Raw genomic sequence first — 20,139 nt, 5'->3', positions numbered from 1 at the left:
TCCACTGGAAACTTGATCATAAAATGTTTTGGAATATTTATATATTATTTATATTTAATGGTAAAAAATACACGTTTCATTCATGACTTATGAGATAAGGAATCTGTAGTGTTGTGTTTTGTTTTGTCTTTTTTGCAGTGCATCTTTAACTTCGATGTTATTTAACTGTTTATACATATGGACAGAGTAACAATAGAGATGTAAGTCATAATGTTTTTCATGTTATTTCATAATACTTAATATAATTATTTAAAATTAACCAAAGGCCAACCAAATTTTAGAAAGATCAGAGAAAGAACTACAATTATATGCTTATATATGTAAGATAGTGTATATAATGTACATAATACAGTGGTAATTGCTTTTGAGACAGAAATAGTCAAACAAGTACTGTATAAGATATTTATGCAGCATTTATTTAAGCTTTTTTATTTTTAGGATTTTTTCACAATTTTCTCTTAACGAAAATCATCTGAAATGCAGAAAAGCACCCGAGTTTGAAGCTGCCCTTGTATAGTAGATCAGTTTTGCAGCCATGTGACACCTCCCTGGTGCGGGAAGATGCAGCGAGTCTGTATGAAGAAAATTTTGACATTACTATAGGTCAGTTTGTGTTCGAACTAAAACTGCACAGGGAGGCTGCAGAGATCATCGGCCTGATGCTGTGTTCACATCATGTCCTTTGAACCTTCACTATACCATTTGAGTCAGGGAAAAAACATCTCCATTTGGAAATCTGAGTTGGAGAAATCAGGTATTTTTCACACAATAATATTTAGGTACCAAAACATCTAGGTGAATTTTAGACTTGAAGATGACTGACTAATGAAAGATTAGTTTATAATAAGCATCCACTCATGTCATGTGATCACTATAAGCAGTGTCCTCTGTATGTATAATATGTGTATAATAATATAAATTACTATATATTACTACTTAATTACTAAACTGTAAATGTGTAATTTTGTGCAACATTGTTTTTAATTGTCGGTGTAATTATAGCATTAGCTAAATCAAACAAAAGTGTAGATGAACTGTCCCCAAATATTACCACTGTGCGTGAAAGAATTTTGAGGCATATTTTTATCCCAAATGTCTTCAGCTCCTCTTCACCTTGAAGTAAGTACATAAATACAGTTTGCAAAAGCTGCCATGAAGCATTAATGTAATTTTTCTAACAGCTTTTGTAGTTTCTGTAGGTGACAAAAAACTTCCACTCACATTAAGTGTCTGAAATGTATATATCTTTTATCTACATGGGATTTTTCTTTGTATCAGAGAGCGCTGAATCAAATTTCTCACAGTCCAGGCGACAGCTCTTGGTGTCTCACTCTCTTCTTAAGTTTGGTTGTTAAATCAGATTTCTAACAGTTAAATGTACTGAAGCTCCTTGTGTGATGCTCTTTATTTGATAAGGCTGCTTAGGTGGCTGCAGGCTTCACAACAGGCTCCTTATTAAAACAGGAAACTGGCCTGGGCTGCCTGTCTCTTCAGCCATTTGATCTTCAAACACAGAGCTGTAGGCCTGGTTAGTATGTATTTCCGTTGGACTAATGGATTAAATTTTACAAAAGATGTTTCTTACTCGTGACATGTGAGTGTGAAAAGAGAGCCACAAAGCAGAGAAGATACAATAAACCTCTGGGTATGTGCATTTACTACAAAAATAGAAGCTAGTTTTTCAAGCCCTCCGCTGGTCAATGTAGTGCCCAAATGAGAAAGAACTGTCGACACAGACTAAGGGGAAAAAAATGATAGACAATCCTATCACACACTCCCAGCTTGAGTGAGAACTGGCCACCCATGCCGAGGGACACTCAGCTGAGATTTGTGCCGAGAAAACACTAATGCTGATGTTAAGAGTAAAATGAAATGACGGGAATTTGAAAAATTGTTTTGTGACTAATGGCTAATACCCAGCTGTCCCTTCCCAATTAGACTCAAATAAACCAATGTAAAAACTGTGAAACCAACATCTAACACCCATCATTACTGAAGACTATGAAATTATTAATTAATCTATTTTGTGTTGTTGTCATTGTGTTTAATTTTGAATGTAAACAGCCATTAAGTCAGTAATCCCGGTACAAGTACAGAGACAAAGCGTTTATGCAATTAGCTGCTTGATACACCCAGGCAAATGAAAACTGGGGGAATAATAAGCTAATTAACATGGATTTCATATTTGCTCTACTCTTTGGGTGTTGTCAAGCAGAACCACACATCCTCTACCTGCAAGGCAACCTGAAAATCATGTATTTGGGATCTTATTTTTCAGTCTTTTTTCTCACTTTTGGCATCGGCTTTCTCACCTTCCCCCCTGAATTTTTCTGAAAGTCAATTAAATAAGTTTTCATGATTAGGTAGAAGAAGCGGGAGGGGGGGGAGCAACATGCATAACCAGTTGAGGCCGATAGTGTAATAAGAAAAATGGAAATAATTGAACGCACTTAACACAAATTTAATTTGTGCAATTCCCTTGACTCGGCTGGGGAGTGGTGCATGCATGTGTGGCCTGTGCATGTATTGAGGCTTTTGTGCATCAGTGTGACAGTGGGGAAGCGTTAATTAACTCTTCTCCCACGCTGAGCCACCCCCTACCTATCCCTTTAAACACACACAAAGCACACAAAAACTCAGAAGAACTAATCCCACAACACTGCAGCATGGACACACGAGCCAAAGTCCTGCATTGATCTGTCCCTGCCTCAGTGCTGAACACATATGCACACCTATGTACACGTACATTCCATACATGCACGCTCATCAAAACACCTCCATCACATATTAGGCTGTTTATTTCTCCCTAATGCGTCAATCTTCACTGCATCTCCTCGGCTCAGAGGGGTGTTTGAGGAGATTTGCAAGGCTGCCAGGAAAAAAGGAGGGGCAGGTGAGACAATGTTTGTGCCAAACACAACACTAAACCTGCAGAGTTATTTTAATACAAACGCTGACGCCAGGGTGTGTGGGAAGGTGCAATGTGACCTGCTAAACCACGAGGTCACCTTTACAGCTGCAGGCCTGAAAACATGCTGCCTAACATGTGCTAAAAGTGTGCGTGTGTGTTTCATATGCAATTACTTTTTCCCCCACAGAGCATCATGGTGCGATGGCAGCCCCCACCCCTTAACGCCCAGAATGGAGAGATCATTAACTACAAGATCCGGTATCGAAAAGGATCCCGGAGGAGTGAAGCAGCTGAGATGACTGCAGGCACACAGCTCAGTAAACTGATTGACGGTAATGCTCACTGACCTCTGAATCATATTTACTTCATCACCTCCTCTGTCCTTTCCGTATTGTCACTTCTGACACTCTTAGTTTATCTTACCTGACACTAAGTTATGACTGCTGCTAAGCTGAATACATACTGTGTATCAGCTAAATGCTACTGATAGGCTGAGAGTGGTTGTGCTATGTGTTTATGTATCAGAACATACCGGGAGATGCACACGACACCATCAGATGTTAGACTGACTTTATGAATAGTTTCACTGTGTAGAGAACAGAATATCTAGCTCAGTAGGACAATAACATGGACGTCGTAGGCTGTGATTAGTGTAAGCAGTGTTGACAGATGCAGGGTTTTTCAGCTGTCTTTGCAGGGTTTAGGTGCTGTTGTGTTTCTGAGAAGAAACTATGCATTCATTTTCACATGATCTCAATTTATTGTAATGTTTTCTTTAGGTGTGTGGAAGGCTTAAGCTCATGGGAGCAACAAAATCTAATGCTGCCAATGGAAAATGCATAATGTTTCATCAATGAAGGCCATTATTATTAGCATATGTGTACAAAACAGTGGAGAAAGAGAAGATAATATATAAACACCCAAAAAGCTTAAAAACAAGTCTTACTAAAGGTGTCCACTTGGGAACAACTACTATTATTAGATCTGGAACAGATCTTATATTTTCTTGGGTGTTGCTGCTAAGCCTTCTAACGGCAGGGAAACCCCTGAAATGAGCACAAGTAGTTTTGGATGATTGTTTTTTTTTCTGCTGCGGAGCAAATTGAGCTGCATTTGAAAAATCCATTATGAGGAACTGTTCCAGTCCAGCAGGAGGTCAGACTCATGTAAGTATGAGGCTGTGGAAATGTAGCTCGGTGAGCTTTTCTGGATGTAGCATATGTTGACATGCGCTTTTATTGACTGGCTATAAAATTTTTCTTTGCAAATGGGTCAAAAGAAATCAGATGAATGAATGATGGATGAAATGATAGTTCCCTGTCTTCTTTTCTGTCCTAGTTCACATTGGAGTGATTTTAAAAAAAAAACAACAAACAAACATTGAATTTATAATATATAAACTGGTGAGGGTGAACCCTACTTATCACTGCTTAAAGTAAGTTATATGTTTCTACACATTATGGCTGTCTGTATGATTTGTTTTCCATATTTCAACTGCCATTCTTACAATGAGCAGACAATGTGGTTCAATTAATACCTGACTTTTACCATTCCATTGATATTTACTGGTTCTCTTGCAAGTCTTAGTAAAGACTAGATCTTCAAGTGTGTTTATTTGAACTTTGACCTTGTTGTATGAATTAACATTGTATTTCATTATTTGGAGGGAAAGACTGATCCAATGCACTCCAGAAAAGGTTTAGAAAAATTTGAAAATAGAGGGAAATGGATAAACAGAATAAAATAACTGTACTTCCAGCAGACCGCTGCTTAGATGACAGTGTAATTTTTCAGTGCTTAGCTCAAGTGTTTTCACACATTACAGCACAACAGTTGAACATGCGCCCCTATCCACTGTTAAATGTGTGTCCTTATGATAGGTTACTGTTATTTTTAACTGTTCACTTGGATCACAAGGGTGTGTTTTCATACAAAGTGTGAACAGAGCCATCCAACGAGTGACAGCGCTTTGAGATCATCCAACTAACTTAAACCACATCTTATTACTCCAGTATGTTCTCTATAAGTGGTTCCCATCTCCTCTTTGGCTGGTTTCTCTCTGCAGGATCATCAAACTTTAATGTAAAGTGATGGCTGCATGACAAAAATGTCTAATTTTTCCTGTTAGAAATTTTGAAAACCTGATGTGTGCTCTTTAGATAGGTTTTAGATTCTACCTTTGAAGCTATCAAACACCATTTTATCTCAGCTGGATGTATCATAGAAACTGTCAGCTCTGTCTGACATGCTACAATATTTAAAACCTTGATCTTTAGATGGAAAACATGTTTGAGTCTCATGATTGCCGTCAGCCCTGCTCATGGTCTATTTATTTTGTCAACATAGGACTCCTTCAAAATACTGTGAGATTGAGTTGCGGGCCTCACTGTACCTCTGTATTACCCATTGCTACCACAAAATATGCACAATATCACTAGAGACATGCAGCAATGGTGATTAATATTAGATGTTGTCTCAGCAACTTTCAAGTGGCCCGGCGTCATGCTGTGAACTGCATCAAAGAGAATATACACTTAAAAGTTGATTTTTGAGAACATTCTGGGGGGTGAAACAGAGGGGTGTTTGTTGGTTCAAAAGCATTTAGAAGATGATGTTGTAGCCTTGGAGGCATGGATGGTTAGGCAGTCTTCAGAAGCCCCAAGGGCGGCCCAGAACGGTGGGTATAGAGAGACAGGGCTACAGGATTAGTGTGAAGTGTGCAAATGGGACAATACGACGATGATGAAAAATTTTACGGCAAATTAATACAGCAACACATCATTTGTCAGCAGGCGTTCCCCTCTTTTCTGAATACCAAAGCTGGCACCCAGTGGTGAAACGACTCTCTGAAGGAGACATAGCTTTAAAATATGAACAAACCCCAACTCCAGAAGCCCCCCTTTCCTCTCCCTTTTTAAAAAATGAATTTTTTTTGCTCTTTTCGTCCCACAAGTGCTATAAAACACTTTTCTCTTTAATGCTTCTCATCAGCAAGTACATTTTTCTCCACTAAAACATAAATCAGCAGTGAAAAAGAAATCTCCATCACCTTCATAATATTGAGTGTATAAGAAAGTTAAGTGCACCTCAGAAACCTCAGCTTGATCATTCTCCAAACGGCTTATAGATTTTCTCCTTAAATTCTTCAGAGAGCTATTGGGCGTCTGTTTCAAATATTTATGCCTTCAAAATATTTATTGTGTCTGCAACTTGAAACTCCAAATGACCAGCCAAGTGTGGAGACGCAGTAAATTACAAAATAAAGTCAGCCCCGAGAAAGAGTGAGTGGGAGAGAGGGTAATGAAGAGCCTGTAATGCACTTTTAGATTCAGGGCAGCTCAGCTCATTCGAAAGCCGGGCACAAACTCAGTGTCTGTAGGGCAATTCTGGGATGTAATCATTGATAGAACCCAGTCAGACCGAGACGAGCTGAGTCTGTTTACACGTCATGTGTGATGGTTACAGATTCGTTAGTCTAAACAGGGCGTCTTAACTCTAGCCTCACACATCATTTTAGCAGTTTTACATTTTCATTTGGTGAAGTTTCAATTACCACAAATATTTTTACCCATGTACTGTACTGTCATTTACTTTATATCTTCACTTTCCTGTTGGTAAAATCTACATAAAACCACCTTCTTGCACAAGGCTAAAATTATGTACTACCTATCTTTATATTTACTTTAAACTCAGTACTAAATTTGTTTGAAAATAATCTTATAAAGATCTCAAAAAGCATTAAATTAAAGTATCTTAATACCTGTAGGCAGTACACATGTTTATTATTAATATTATTATTAAGAAAAGAAGAAAGAGTATTTTAAACACATTTGTCTTTTGTGACTGATGCTGATGATTGAAGTTAACGCTGCTGAGACAAGACAAGGAAAGATCAGCAAAAACATGGTTGTGTGAAGTGAAATGATAAAAAATAAAAAGAAGCATTCATGTCACTCACAGTATGTAGGTAGTAGCTAATACTGGATGAAGTATTCAAATCCTGTACTTACTAGCTCACTGCAGAAATACTCCACTACAAGTAAAAGTTCTGCATTTAAAACCACAAGTAAAAGTCTACAATGTTGTTAAAATATTAACAAAGTAGGTTTTATGTCGTAAAATGCTCCCATTGGATTGTTGATTTTAAAGCTGTATATTTTATGGTTGATTTAATATGAATGACTGGAAGTTTTAATCTGCAGAAATTCATCGTATAAGATGTTTCTAGCATTGTTGTCCTGTGAGAACTACATATAGTACTGTGCAAAAGTCTTTGACCACCTTTAGCTGTGTTGCTTTGTAGGGCTGAAATGAGCTACATATCTTCAGGTATAACAAAAATACATGAAATATGTGCGCAGCCTTAAAAGACACACAAAACTGAACTAAATGGGTTGTAAAGGTTAAAGTCACTTCAATGAAACCTGGTATAAAACATCAGAAAATTAATGCAGTGAATCTCATATTGTCTGAGGAAAAGGGTTAAGACATGTTAGCTCTTTGGTTTATAGTAGCTGTGTTTTTTCCTGAAACCTGTTTTAATTCTGTACATACTCCACATATATCCAGACTGGGCAAATGCACATGTGGTCATTAGAACTTTAATAAACCAAAAAACGTAATGCTTTGCAGAGGACTTCAATACAGTACTGTATCTCTGAGAAGTCACCTCTTCATGAGTTCAGAAGTACAGGCCTGTTTTCAGCTCTGTGATGATGCATTTTCCTGAAAATCCAAGAGGGTTTTTAAAGAATTTACTTTGTGCAACAAGGTTCAAACTTTCACACACAAACAATAAAGGAACATCTTTAAGTATATCTCAAACATACAAAACAGTCCAGAAATTCTAGTCTGTGTGTGTGTCTAGGCTACTAATTGTGACCCGTCTGTTTGCTCGTCCAGGTCTGGAGCGTGGAACAGAGTACTCGTTCCGGGTGTCGGCCATCACAGTGAATGGAACAGGACCGGCCACCGAGTGGACCACAGCCGAGACGTTTGAGAGCGACCTGGATGGTAAATGCACCAGCTCTACTCTATCCACTGGGCATTAACTATATCCAATTTTCATTTTTCATTTTTTTTATTTCAGCCTTTAAACAGCAAAGGTATTAGTGAGCTCTACTTTCAGTTAAACCTAAAGATTAATTCAAGAAATCAAAAGAGGAAAAAGAAGGTTAAAATGTTGATAAAATCAATAGAAGACAGTTCAGTTAGATAGTAAAAAATATTGAGAATAATGAAAACAGGTAAAATTGAAGGTAAATAAATTAACTAAAACAAGAAAGCTAGGGATAAAAAAAACTAAATTAAAGTAAATATTCAACTTCAAATTAAAAAAGAAGCCATTTGAAGTCTTTGTATGCTGTTGCAGCCCCCAGGTGTACAGTGAAGAAAATCAGTGAAATCAGCCAGCAGCTGCAATGGAATAAAAATAATTAGAAGCCACATTGGTCATGAAATTAATCTTATGAAACAAAGAACAAACAGAAGTCATATAACTGATTGGAGCCATGTTGAGTTTGTAATTTTATTACTGACAGTGACAGCTTCCTGGGTAGTTTCTACAGGCACATCTGACCCAGGAGTTACCGTCCGGAAATGTGTAAAAACAAATCAAACAAGTCTTCAGAGAACGCAAACCTCCGCCAAGCACCCATGTGTGGATCAACTATTTCTTTTTAAATTAAACAGTTTCCAGGTTGTTCCATACAGCAGAACAAGTTGAAGCTTGGTACCAGTCATGTGTATGTCAAATTATGTTCAATTCCAATCAATATTTGTTGAGTTATAATGAAAAATGTGTCGTAAATGGAATTTTCTGTGTTAAATGTAAATGTCCACAGAGTCCACATTCCACAGTGGATGTGGACAATGTTGTGCCAGATACAAGACATTGTTATAAGCTATGGGTGGATCAAATTGGAGGCTAATCGGAGTCGTTTTGAATTTTTTATGAATTTTCAAAAATTGCTCAATGATGAGAGATAGGAAAATTGTAGATGTTGTGACCTTGCTGTGACCTTGAACTTTGGCCTACTTAGCCCAAAATGCAATGGGTTGGTCCCAGGGCCTAGGCCTATCTGTGGGGAAGATTTGGTAAAGGTGGTTGGAATAGTTTTCCGGTAAAGTTGCTAACAAACAAACACACAAACACACAAAGCAAAGTGATCACAATACCTCCTGGCGGAGGTAATTAGACATGTAGAGTAACAGAAAGCAGCTTTTTCCAGAAGAAAATCACTACCCTGATTTCAATATCCAGTTTCTCTTTCCATAACACTGCCTAACCAGCATAATCATCCAAGTCTTGTATCTAGAATATTAACCTTAAGTCGTGTCCTACATTTGTTTCCCAGAATCCCGTGTGCCAGACATGCCCAGTTCCCTCCATGTGCGGCCGCTGGTGAACAGCATCGTCGTTAGCTGGACTCCACCTGAGAACCAGGACATCGTGGTGCGTGGATACACCATCGGCTATGGCATCGGCAGTCCTCACGCTCAGACCATCAAAGTGGACTACAAGCAGCGGTACTACACCATCGAGAACCTTGGTAAGAACAGGACCAGACATATAAGTCTCTACTGGAAGTGACAAGTTGAGTTATATGATCTTATGACCATCTGTCCTACATAAACAGTTGAGCCAAGTCAAGAGGTTCTAGTGTCACAAAATACACAATAATAACAGAGGTGTCAAAAGTATTCACATTCATTACTCAGAAGTATAGATACTAGGGTTTAAAAAGACTTCTGTAGAAGTTAAAGTATCAACTCAAGCTTTTTACTGAAGTAAAAGTATAAAAGTACTGGTTTCAAAACTACTTAAAGTACAAAATGTAAATGTAAGGGGGAAAAAATGCCATTAGGACAAAACTTAGACCATGCCAAAGGGGCCTATGGTGCACTACTCCACCTCCCCAAAAAACATTTTTTCTAAAGGCCATGATGACTATAATGTTATATTAAAATGTTAATGTTGAAAAAATTGGGATGCACTAGGCTCCCTGTTTCAGCTGCATATGTGCCCATTGAAAATGAACGTAATTTAGTACAATGCAAATGTATTGAAGAACCATATATGTGTACTAATGAGCATTAACATGTGTTTCATGGAGCGGAAGATGTGATGACTATTAAGTATTGGAATGGTGAAAAAAGTCAGGTGCGATGGATCGCATACAACCAATAGGGTGTCGGAATGGTATATGTTTATACTTCTCATCCAACCACAGCCAAATTCACTCTATCCAGATGGCGCAAATTATCTGGATAGTTTTTTTTTTTTTATTTGAACGATTGCAAGTGGCAATTATTTAATTATTGCTATTATTGATGGTAATAATAATAATAATAATAATAATAATAATAATAATAATAATAATAATAATCATATGTAAGTATGCTAATAGGCACCCCTTGTTCCCTGTTAGTATCTTATTTTGATTGGAAGCTGCTCTACAATGACGACACGTTGCATTAAAAATCACATGATCAGTGAATGTCAATGTGTTTCTGAGCCACAAGTGAAAGTCAAGTCACGTCTTTCAATAGTTGTGACTTAAATTATGTGACTCTGTGGAATATTTATTAACCCACCTGTCATTTTCTACAGAAAGTCAATAAAATAGTCACTCAATTGACCTTTTGATATTCGTCTCATATAATATTTATTTTTTGTAGATGTGTTACACATATATCCTGATCTTGAATAAATTAATTTTTTTGGCGTTCTATTTCTATATTTTTTTGTATTCTGTTGTTTTTTGTGTTCCCAGACATTAGACTCGCAGCTTTATGAGTCACGTTTACACATAATGTTGACTTTCACAACTTTGCCACAGACTGCTAACAACAATTTCCAAAACTCTGTTTCTGATGCTGGGTCTCTGTTTTATTCATTTTGTGTGAACTGTACTCGTGATTGACATTATTAGATCCAAGGGTTCCATCTTGCTGTATTTGGTAAATGCCACCAGACATTTATTGTTATGACCTGAAAACTGATGCCAGTGGTTTTCTGTTTTACAAAATACAAATGTCACATGATGACAATGAAACTATTATTAAATTAAAACCATTATTTAAAAAAAAAATAATAATAAAAATAAAATAAAAAAAAAAATATATATATATATATATGTATGTGTGTGTGTGTGTGTATATACGTATGTATGTATGTATGTATGTATGTATGTATATATATATAGATATATATATATATATATATATATATATATATATATATATATATCACTTTTCAGCAAACTCACATTCACTGAAGCATCCATCTGTTCTTCAGAGAATTAATGTGATATTCTCCACCACATTACATGTGCACAGAGAATTGGACACTAATTATAAAGATTGGCCTAATGGGTACTCTTTAATTAAAGGACAAATATTTACATAACAACAAACTTTTTTTGGGGTGTTGTACTGCTTGCTGTCATTAAAGTGAAGAAAACATGAAGCCCTCCGCATACAAAATAATTTATTCAGTCCTACTTTGCATTAAAATCATTTCTTCATTCAGTCTGTTAGAAACTTAGGCAAAGATGTACAGCTGTGGAAAAAATAGAGCCCACCCCGCGTCTCCTGACTTTAACCACATTGAAAACATCTGGAATATGATCAAAGGGGAAGTGCAATCCAACTACTCCAAAAGCACCAAACAGCATTATGAAAGACTGAGAGGATGCATGAAAGCTCTGCCTGAAAATAAGGGTTATTCCAGCAAATATCGATTTCTAAACTGCACTAAAGTTAAAGTATTTGTATTGTGTTGTTTAAAAAATCAATGTGAACTTGTCACTTTTCATTATTCGGGGTCTGAAAATACTGCCTTTAGTCATTTTGTGCCAATAAATTCTCAAAATGACTCTAAATGTGTTTAAAATTCGGAAGAATGAACATCTACATGATCAATGAAATGAATATAGGGGAAAACCTGATTTTCACTGTGAAATACAAAATGTAGAGGAAAATATTGTAATGAATGGTGATTTGGAAAGACCAAAAAACCATTTGGATGTTGTGACAAAAATTGTTGTGGGTCTTTAAGAATTAACTCACACCATAGCTGTAGATCTAAACTTAGGTACGTAGATCAGCAGTCATTTTCAGTTGCAGAAAAACCCAGATTTTGCTCACTGTGTTGGTCATACTCTAACGGTTGTTTTTCTTATTGGCATAATGAATCAATATTGACAATATCCGACTTATCAAAACTTGAGGAAGAGGTCTAGAAGTAGATTATGTGTTGATAATGATGTTAGAAAGTACAGGGATTTGTGGGCTGTGTTTCAGAATATCTATTTGCGTAACTGAAGACTTCATTATATCACAGTCAGAATGACTGTATTCATATACGCTCTCTGGCTAATGTTGCAATTATATGTCAGGAGTCTTGAGACCTCTGCCTTGATTACATGGGCGCATCAATTAATCTCACTCTTCCCACATCTATCACCTCATTGTGTGTTAACTTTCTCCGTCTCTTTCCAGACCCCAGCTCTCACTACGTGATCACACTGAAGGCCTTCAATAACGTAGGAGAGGGGATTCCTGTGTACGAGAGCGCCATCACCAGACCACAGTCAGGTACGAGGCTGCTCACTCTGCACTGTGCGGTCGGAATTCAGTATTTACACAGACTACATTTACATCCACAAAATACAACTTTTATTGCTTTATTCCAAAACAGACAATATTCATACAAAGCTCTTTACTTGTCTCCCACTAATATTCTGGTTTACATGACGATGCCTTAATTTAACTTGACACCCAGCAATGCATTTTTGTCCTCTGTAGGGGTCAAGAGTTTCACAACTTTACATAAAAAAAAACTGCAAAGGACATTCCATTAATGCAGCAGTGGTTCTCAACCAGGGGAGCAGGGGGCACGGACACTCTCCCAGGGGTGGGGTGGGGGGACTGACATCGTCGTGTGTGCGTGCGGGTGCGTTAGCAACTACTGTTGTACATCATGACATTATAAATCACTTGGCACATTTCCCCAGGGGGCATATGGTCCAGGACTTCGGTGCCATTAGTGGGGTGTGGTTCAAAAAAGGTTGAGAAACCATGCATTAATGAATAAATAAACAAACTGAAAAAACTGCTGCATTATGCTGTTTCCAATCAAGGCAAAAATTTTATGTAAAAAAGCCATAACTTTTCCTTTACGGGGTCTCAGGAGGATATTACACATGTCCAAAGTGATGCTACGTTAAGTATATGGCTGCATGCCAATGGGAAAAGTTAACATCACAACATTGTATTTGAGGTTTCCAATACTGAAAAATACATACATGCAATTTTTACTGGGTGACTTGAACACTTGTACTTGAAAAAAAAAATTAATTTAGAATGATTTTCCTACACTTAATATATATATATATATATATATATATATGTGTGTGATGAAAAATCATTTTGTTGTAAGTCATCCTTTCCTGAACTTTAATGCCTTATAATGGCTATTAATGCATGAGAAGATATGTAATTTAATACACTGGATGCCACAGTGGTCAGCGTACATGTTGTTGATCAATACTAGTTATCTTAGAACTGAAACTTGATTATGAGATTATTTCATATTGTGCATGTTGTTTTTTTATTGTGCTGACCTAATTCAGAATAGTGCAGAATGTCCAAACAGAGTGCGCTGTGTTCACCTGAATCAAAGTCAGATTATTGTCATATTTGGAGTAATTGTGGGAAATGTGCATGTAAATGTAGTCACTGAAAGTTAACTAGAATTGCTGCAGCTTTTACTCTCTGTATCAATTATGTGTGGTGGAGAACTGCAGCCTTCAAGCTCAGAATCTAAATATCATGTAATAATGGACACTCCTATGACTATAGAGCTCTAGTCACTTAGACAAATATCTCAGCTGACATTTATCTTTGCTCTTTGTAACCTGCGATCATTACCAGACAGAGCACGTCTGGACTCCAAATTACCAAGGACATAACGGGTCATCAGGATGTCTCTCTGCTCTCATTAACTCTCATCTTCATGGCCTCCAGTACACATAAGTTTCTTTTTAATCAAACGTTAAAACCCGGCCTTTTTTGCCTCCAGTTAGCCAAAAATATTACAGGAGAATATTTTGATCTGTAGCATATGATGCAGTTATCTTTGTCCTATTTCTTTGTTGCCTCAGCTATTGAACTATCCATACTGGCAGGCAGCCAGTTGATCCATAACTCTTTAATCCTCAGATCACTGCGCTGTTAACAATTAGAAGTCGAACTTAAGTGCCCATACAGTGTGCTTGACAAGTAATCTTAAAGTGTGAAAGCCAGCGTGTGAGCAGAGTTTGTGCAGTTTGTGACAGTGTCAGACAGCCAGCCCCTGCTCCCTGGTGAGGCCCAGAATGTGTGCCCCCCCCCCCCCCCCCCCCCCCTTCCATCCAGCCCCCCCACCTCCCCGCTCAGCCTTGATCACTCCAGTTTGTCTCCGTTGCAACTCTTATTGCGCAGTCTGACTTGAGAGGGGTGGGGTGTAGGATGACATGAATCACGTCAACACGCTTCGAGGGGGGGTGGCAGTCTTGGCGTGTGCACACACCCGCGCATGTTATACTGTACACTTCTTCCTGTGAAGCTCGCTCTTTCTCACATACTCACACACGAACGCAGCCGCACACACTCGCAGACCCCCTGTGGTGGCTTTGGCAACCCTTCGTCAGATCCAAACGCTTCCTCTCAAAGCAGAACCAAAGCCCACCACCATCGTCTACTGCTGAATCCTCGGGGGTGCGTTCCCTTCCTGCCAGTTTGTTCAAGTCGGGATTAAAAAGATGAGCTGACCTACATATTACTTTTTTGAAAAAAACTGCGGAGAAACTTGGTGAACTTGGGTTGAGAAAGTGCTAGGTTGAATGTGTTATAATAGTTTGACATCTTAACTGAAAACCAGGAAATGAGGGATTTCAGCCCATCTATAAAAAATACAAGTTTGAAAGGTAAGTCAGCCTTTCTGCTGCAGCACGCTCAAATAGTGGAGACTACATTCTTCCAGGCTGGGTAAAGAAATGCTGCTTATATGTCACTAGAAAACCTCATTGCCTCTCCACAACCACATGAATGCTTGGATCTTCACTGCACACTCACACACACACACACATATAAATTTATACACACTGACTCAGTCTAGGAAATATAATGAGGGCAGCGCTGTACAAAGAGGTGTCAAATGGAGCGAGGCGAAGAGGAGAGGACCAACAAGTGGTCGAGGAGGAGTGTCATCGTGGGTGACTGACCAAAGCTTTTTTCCCTCCATCCTAACTAAATTGAGGACAGAACCAGAAAGAGAAACCATTGGCCAGGAAGCCATCTTGAAGCATTTAGTCTTCGGTCTGCTGTTTGTTTGGGCCCCTCTTTCCTTCCCATACACACACATAAGGCTGTTTCTGCATAAAGTGCTGAAATGCACATTTTAATGGGGCCCTTAAAGAACCCAAACCACTGAAAATGTAGTTTTTGCTGATCTCCTGCACTTATTTTGCTTCAGTGATATGTTGTACAGGTGTATTTGAGGAGACACGGACATTATAGACACAGTCATATCCCACTATTATTCTGAATCAGACTCAAGTAATGTAAACATCTGGCCCTATTTCACATGGGGTTTTTTGGGGGGGGTTTTAAGAGCATTGTTCAGACAGAATGTGTGTCTCCATTTGGGATTAGTTCAGGCTGGAGTACATTTGGATACACAGCCAAAACAAAAGCCCACCTTTTTGGTCAGAAGGACAAGCACATCTCATTCTAAACATCTGAGTGACTTGAACATCAACAGGTGTTTGGAGAGGTGTGAATGTGAAACTGCTGACCTTTTCAAGATTGTGACTTAATTAATGAAATGGGAATGAATATTTAAAGGGCAGAGCTGTAGGATGTACATTATGGGGACATTTTACATTAAAATATGCATGGTTGCATGTAAATAGGAATATTAGCAGAAGATTAATTTACATTAGTCATTGTAAACACCTTAATATGAGACTGTCTTTTTCAGAATTAGGGTAAAAAACTGAATATTGTGTTTTAAAGGTGGTTATTACTGTTTGGTGTGACCTTAGAAATGTAACGGATGTCACCAAATTCCCAAGTTAAATTATGTTTATTTAAAGTGTATTTGGCATCATTCAGAGAAAAACACAAGCTAGGAAGTTGTCAGAGACTGTGTACCATTTCTACTGTGACAGCTATCGTTTTAATACCTCTATTCTACCATCCCTCTCTACATTGTTGTTATGTGGTTAATATTTCTTCCATTCAGTCAGAAATACAGTTTTATGGCTCAGTTTAGAGGATTGTCCTGTCAGTGCCTTATTTTACCTTAAATCATGGATTTTTAGCTAAAGCAAATGTTTATAGATTTTACTGCCTAATTGTACAATGGAAAATAGGCCTCTGCTCTTCAGGAAGTTGTTATTGACATTTGTGGCTTGGATTTGATGAATACTGGACTCTCACTGGTCATTGCTATGCTATAGTTAGTTTCAACTAAAGAAAATAGATAGACCATATTGATGACATGTCGTTATTGCATAGTAAATCACCCTGTGTAGGTTTGTTTTGCAAGAAGGAGCAGCTCGCTTTTCATTATCCTTTACAAGGTGGAAAATAATAGAGAAAACAGTGGTTATAAATCACTTGCATGAAACCAGATTATGCGTCCCCTCACACTAGGAACGATGCATTTCAGTAACTTTACAGTGACTTTGGAAACACTGGAAAATGGCTAAGCTGAGCACTGCCACAGAACATAAGCAGCACTTGGCAGTTGACACATAAATATCCAACAGCCTCCACTTGTCCGTGACCCTCCTCTCCTCTCGTCTCTGCCTGGAGGCTGCATTACTTAAAGCTTCCTACAGTTTTCAAGGACATAATTCCCCTCATCAATGTTCAAGAGAGAAACAGCGGCATGTATTTATGTCCTTCTGTTTATCCACTTTGCATTCAAATGTTTTTGAAAAATTCCATAATGTAAACATCTCTGAAGTGGGTTGATGCTTTGTGAGTTTAGCATTGTAGAAATGTGCTTTCACTCTAGTTTTCCATTAACTGTTTCTCTTTTCTTATGAATAGACAATGTTTCTCTCTCAGTAGTTGTTGATAGAAAACCGCACACTTTTTATTCAATTTCTATTCAGCGATCAGTCAGTAGCTTCTTCTGGTAGAGGTCAGTGTCTACGTTTTCTAATAGAATCTCTCTTTTTTTCTCTTCACCCTTCCCACTCCCACTCCTGTTTGCACGTTTGTTACTTTCCTCGTCTGTTGTTGTCGTCCTTCATTTTAACTCATTAACATGATTTCTTCCTGTTTGTCCTTCCCTGCATCTTATTCCAACTCCGCTGTCTGATTCTCCACGTCACGCTTAATTTTGGTCATTTTAATTTTGTGTTCATGCATGCGGGTTTTCTGCCTTAATGTGCAGACCCCATAGACCCTGATGTTGACCTGTACGAACTCTTCCATGCTCCATACACCCCAGTACCAGATCCCTCCCCCATGATGCCACCTGTGGGCGTTCAGGCTTCTGTGCTGAGTCACGACACCATCAAGGTGACCTGGGCAGACAATTCGCTGCCCAAGAACCAGAAGATCACAGACAACCGTTACTACACGGTGCGCTGGAAGACCAACATCCCCGCCAACACCAAAGTGAAGGTAAGACGAGGCCTCATTTATGGGAATCTGTTCAGTTTATGAAGTAGATTTGTGTAATTTGGTTTAAAGGGTCTTTTTCATCATGTACTGAAGTCTTTTCTGTTAATTCAGTTGAAGACAATTTATCTGAGAAAATAAGCTTCAGTTTCATTTTTAAAGTTATTGCTGAAACTCTTTTTCTGTTAAGCTCAGCACTTTTAAGATCACCTAACTTGTTTACAGCTTGGTGTAATTCAGTTAAGTGCTGCTGAAATCACTTCAGCCTTATCACAGTTTGGTGATGTACCTTCAGTACATGACCGTCTTTGTGTATTTACGTTGCAGTGAGCTCTGTTCAGCCCTGTGCTCTCCACTGAGATTTATCGATGTTCTGAAAATGAGAACTATTGTCACATGACAGTTTTATAATAAAAATTTCCCACAGCAAGTCCCCAGTGGAAACAGCATAAGTTTAGTTTTTAGAAAACAGAATGATCAGATTTCATTCATATTACAGAGCATAAAAAAAGAAGTATAGTAATCAAGTCAGTAATACAGTTTTCCTTTGCTTTTCTCCTCATAGTTGAGTGTACAACTCAAGATGTGAGCTTTTTCTATCTCTGACTGGATTTAGTGGTTTAATTAAACTGTCAAGGATTCATTAAAGTGAACTTTGTTAAATCTTTTTGAGGTCTGCAGCTAAGGCGGTGTAAGGATTAAGTTCAACACTGGTATTTAACTTGTAGTCTCTGCGATTAGTGATGCAGATATCGATGTATTATGTCGTGTACATCAGTGTAATGTGTTTAACAGAGCCAGAAAAGCTGCAGAGCCAAACCTGCAGTCGAGTTATAATCATATTTTGCCTCCAAAAGCCGGATTACAAAAGTGTGTGTGTCTATGCACATGGCTGCATGCGATTCTGCAGTGCAAAAACACAGCTTCAAAAAGAAGAAAAGAAGCAATAAAAGGGGGAAAGATGACTTAAAATCAGCAAACAGAACTTGGAAATCTACAAAAACAAAAAAATCCAAGGTTAAAAATACCACCTTTCATAGAACCCACTGATATCATAAAAATAATGCACCAGATAAAAAACAAGTACATTGGAAAATACACAAAGAAAACAGGGAATATTTTATCGGTGTTTAGGGAAATAAAGCATCTCTCTTTTACTGTAGTTTGTCAGTTTGAATACATGGCTGTTGTGCTGTGGTTTAAGACAAACAATGACTTCCATTAGTCTCTTCTTAATATGTGAAGAGATGAAAAAGAAATGATTCTTGAAGCTGGGAATTTTTACTTCAGCAAAACAGTTTTGTTTTCTCTATGTCAGTCAAACTGCTTTACAGTTGTAGTAATTCTAGCTCCAAGCAGTAAAATACTGAAACCTAGTCATAAAATCACGGTGACATGTTACAGTGTCCTGTTAACAAAGTATCTAACTTATAGCTTTCCATGTTAGAAGATTGATTTATTTTATGATATTTGATATTGATTTGATTCACTTCCTGCAGTGAATCTGTTAGTGAGAAGAACTCAGATACAGGCTTGTGTTTATTGCTAAAATATTTAACTAAAACAGCACCGCAGCTACATGGTGTACAGATCAGCTGCTGTGAGTAGATGTTCAAATTAGTTTGCTTCTCACACTGTGACAGTAATTAAAGAGCTCCATGGGCTCATTATGTTTCTGTCCCATTAACTCAATCCAATATATTAACAAGTCTATTAGAGAGGTCTTTTTTATTATTTTAATGTGGATATTTTGCTCAGAAAACATGTTAAACATATCAAAGCTGTGTTACAGATCAGTTTAAGCAGCAGTGAAACGTTCACCTTAGAGCTGCTCTCTTTTATATCCTTTTTTCTCTTTAAGAGCGAGTTTAGCCAGACAAGGTTGTACATTATTGAAGAGATGACTGCTCTCTAAACTGGCTGCATGTTTCCTAAGAACTGAGTGTTTTTCTTTTCCTATCCCACTGCCCTCTGTTTGACAGCCCCAGTAGGAGAAGTGCACTTTTGTCGTATCACGCAACATTATAGATAGGACGGTTAGAGAGCAGCTAACCCGACTCACTGCTGCTGTGACCTCAGACAGTTAAAGCTGTGTGTTTTTGGCTCCTGTCAGCTCCAGCCATGACTTATCAGGAGGTTTCTTACACTGTAGAAAGAATATGGACACTGTGTATTGCAAAATAAAACACACGACAGGATATATAACAATGTTAAAGGTTCTGGGCATTGTGTTTAAGGTTTCTAAACTCTACTGAACATTCAGACTGGTGTTTGTGCTACTCACATGTTCATTGTGGTTTTGAGTGTTTTAAAAGTGAAATGTGTTCTGGCAGATGAAAAATTATACCTGAAGCAGAGATAAGCAAAGATAAGACATTTTACAAACTACCTGTATGAGCAGGTAGCTCAAAAGAATCAAATATATGTTAATTTATTGTTCAGTCGCACATTTATTGATTAATTATTATACCCCCACCCACCCCACAGGGCGTGTAATAGTATATAATATAATAATAAATAAGATATAGATATTAAATGTATAG

General features: G+C 37.9%; 1 protein-coding gene across 1 annotated transcript in view; it reads left to right on the top strand.

Moving 5' to 3' along the window:
* Positions 1 to 20,139, top strand: part of neo1a (neogenin 1a) — a 244,433-nt gene that overhangs the window by 208,016 nt on the left and 16,278 nt on the right. Inside the window, 5 exon segments of the mRNA XM_030128363.1 lie at positions 3,099 to 3,243; positions 7,814 to 7,924; positions 9,268 to 9,462; positions 12,416 to 12,511; positions 17,367 to 17,599. Of these exon segments, the coding sequence (XP_029984223.1) occupies positions 3,099 to 3,243; positions 7,814 to 7,924; positions 9,268 to 9,462; positions 12,416 to 12,511; positions 17,367 to 17,599 (780 nt within the window).

Source organism: Sphaeramia orbicularis, chromosome 3 (assembly GCF_902148855.1).
Source record: "Sphaeramia orbicularis chromosome 3, fSphaOr1.1, whole genome shotgun sequence".
NCBI classification, from domain to species: domain Eukaryota; kingdom Metazoa; phylum Chordata; class Actinopteri; order Kurtiformes; family Apogonidae; genus Sphaeramia; species Sphaeramia orbicularis.
The sequence above is the reverse complement of the archived record's forward strand: the minus strand, read 5'-3'. Positions and strand labels throughout refer to the sequence as shown.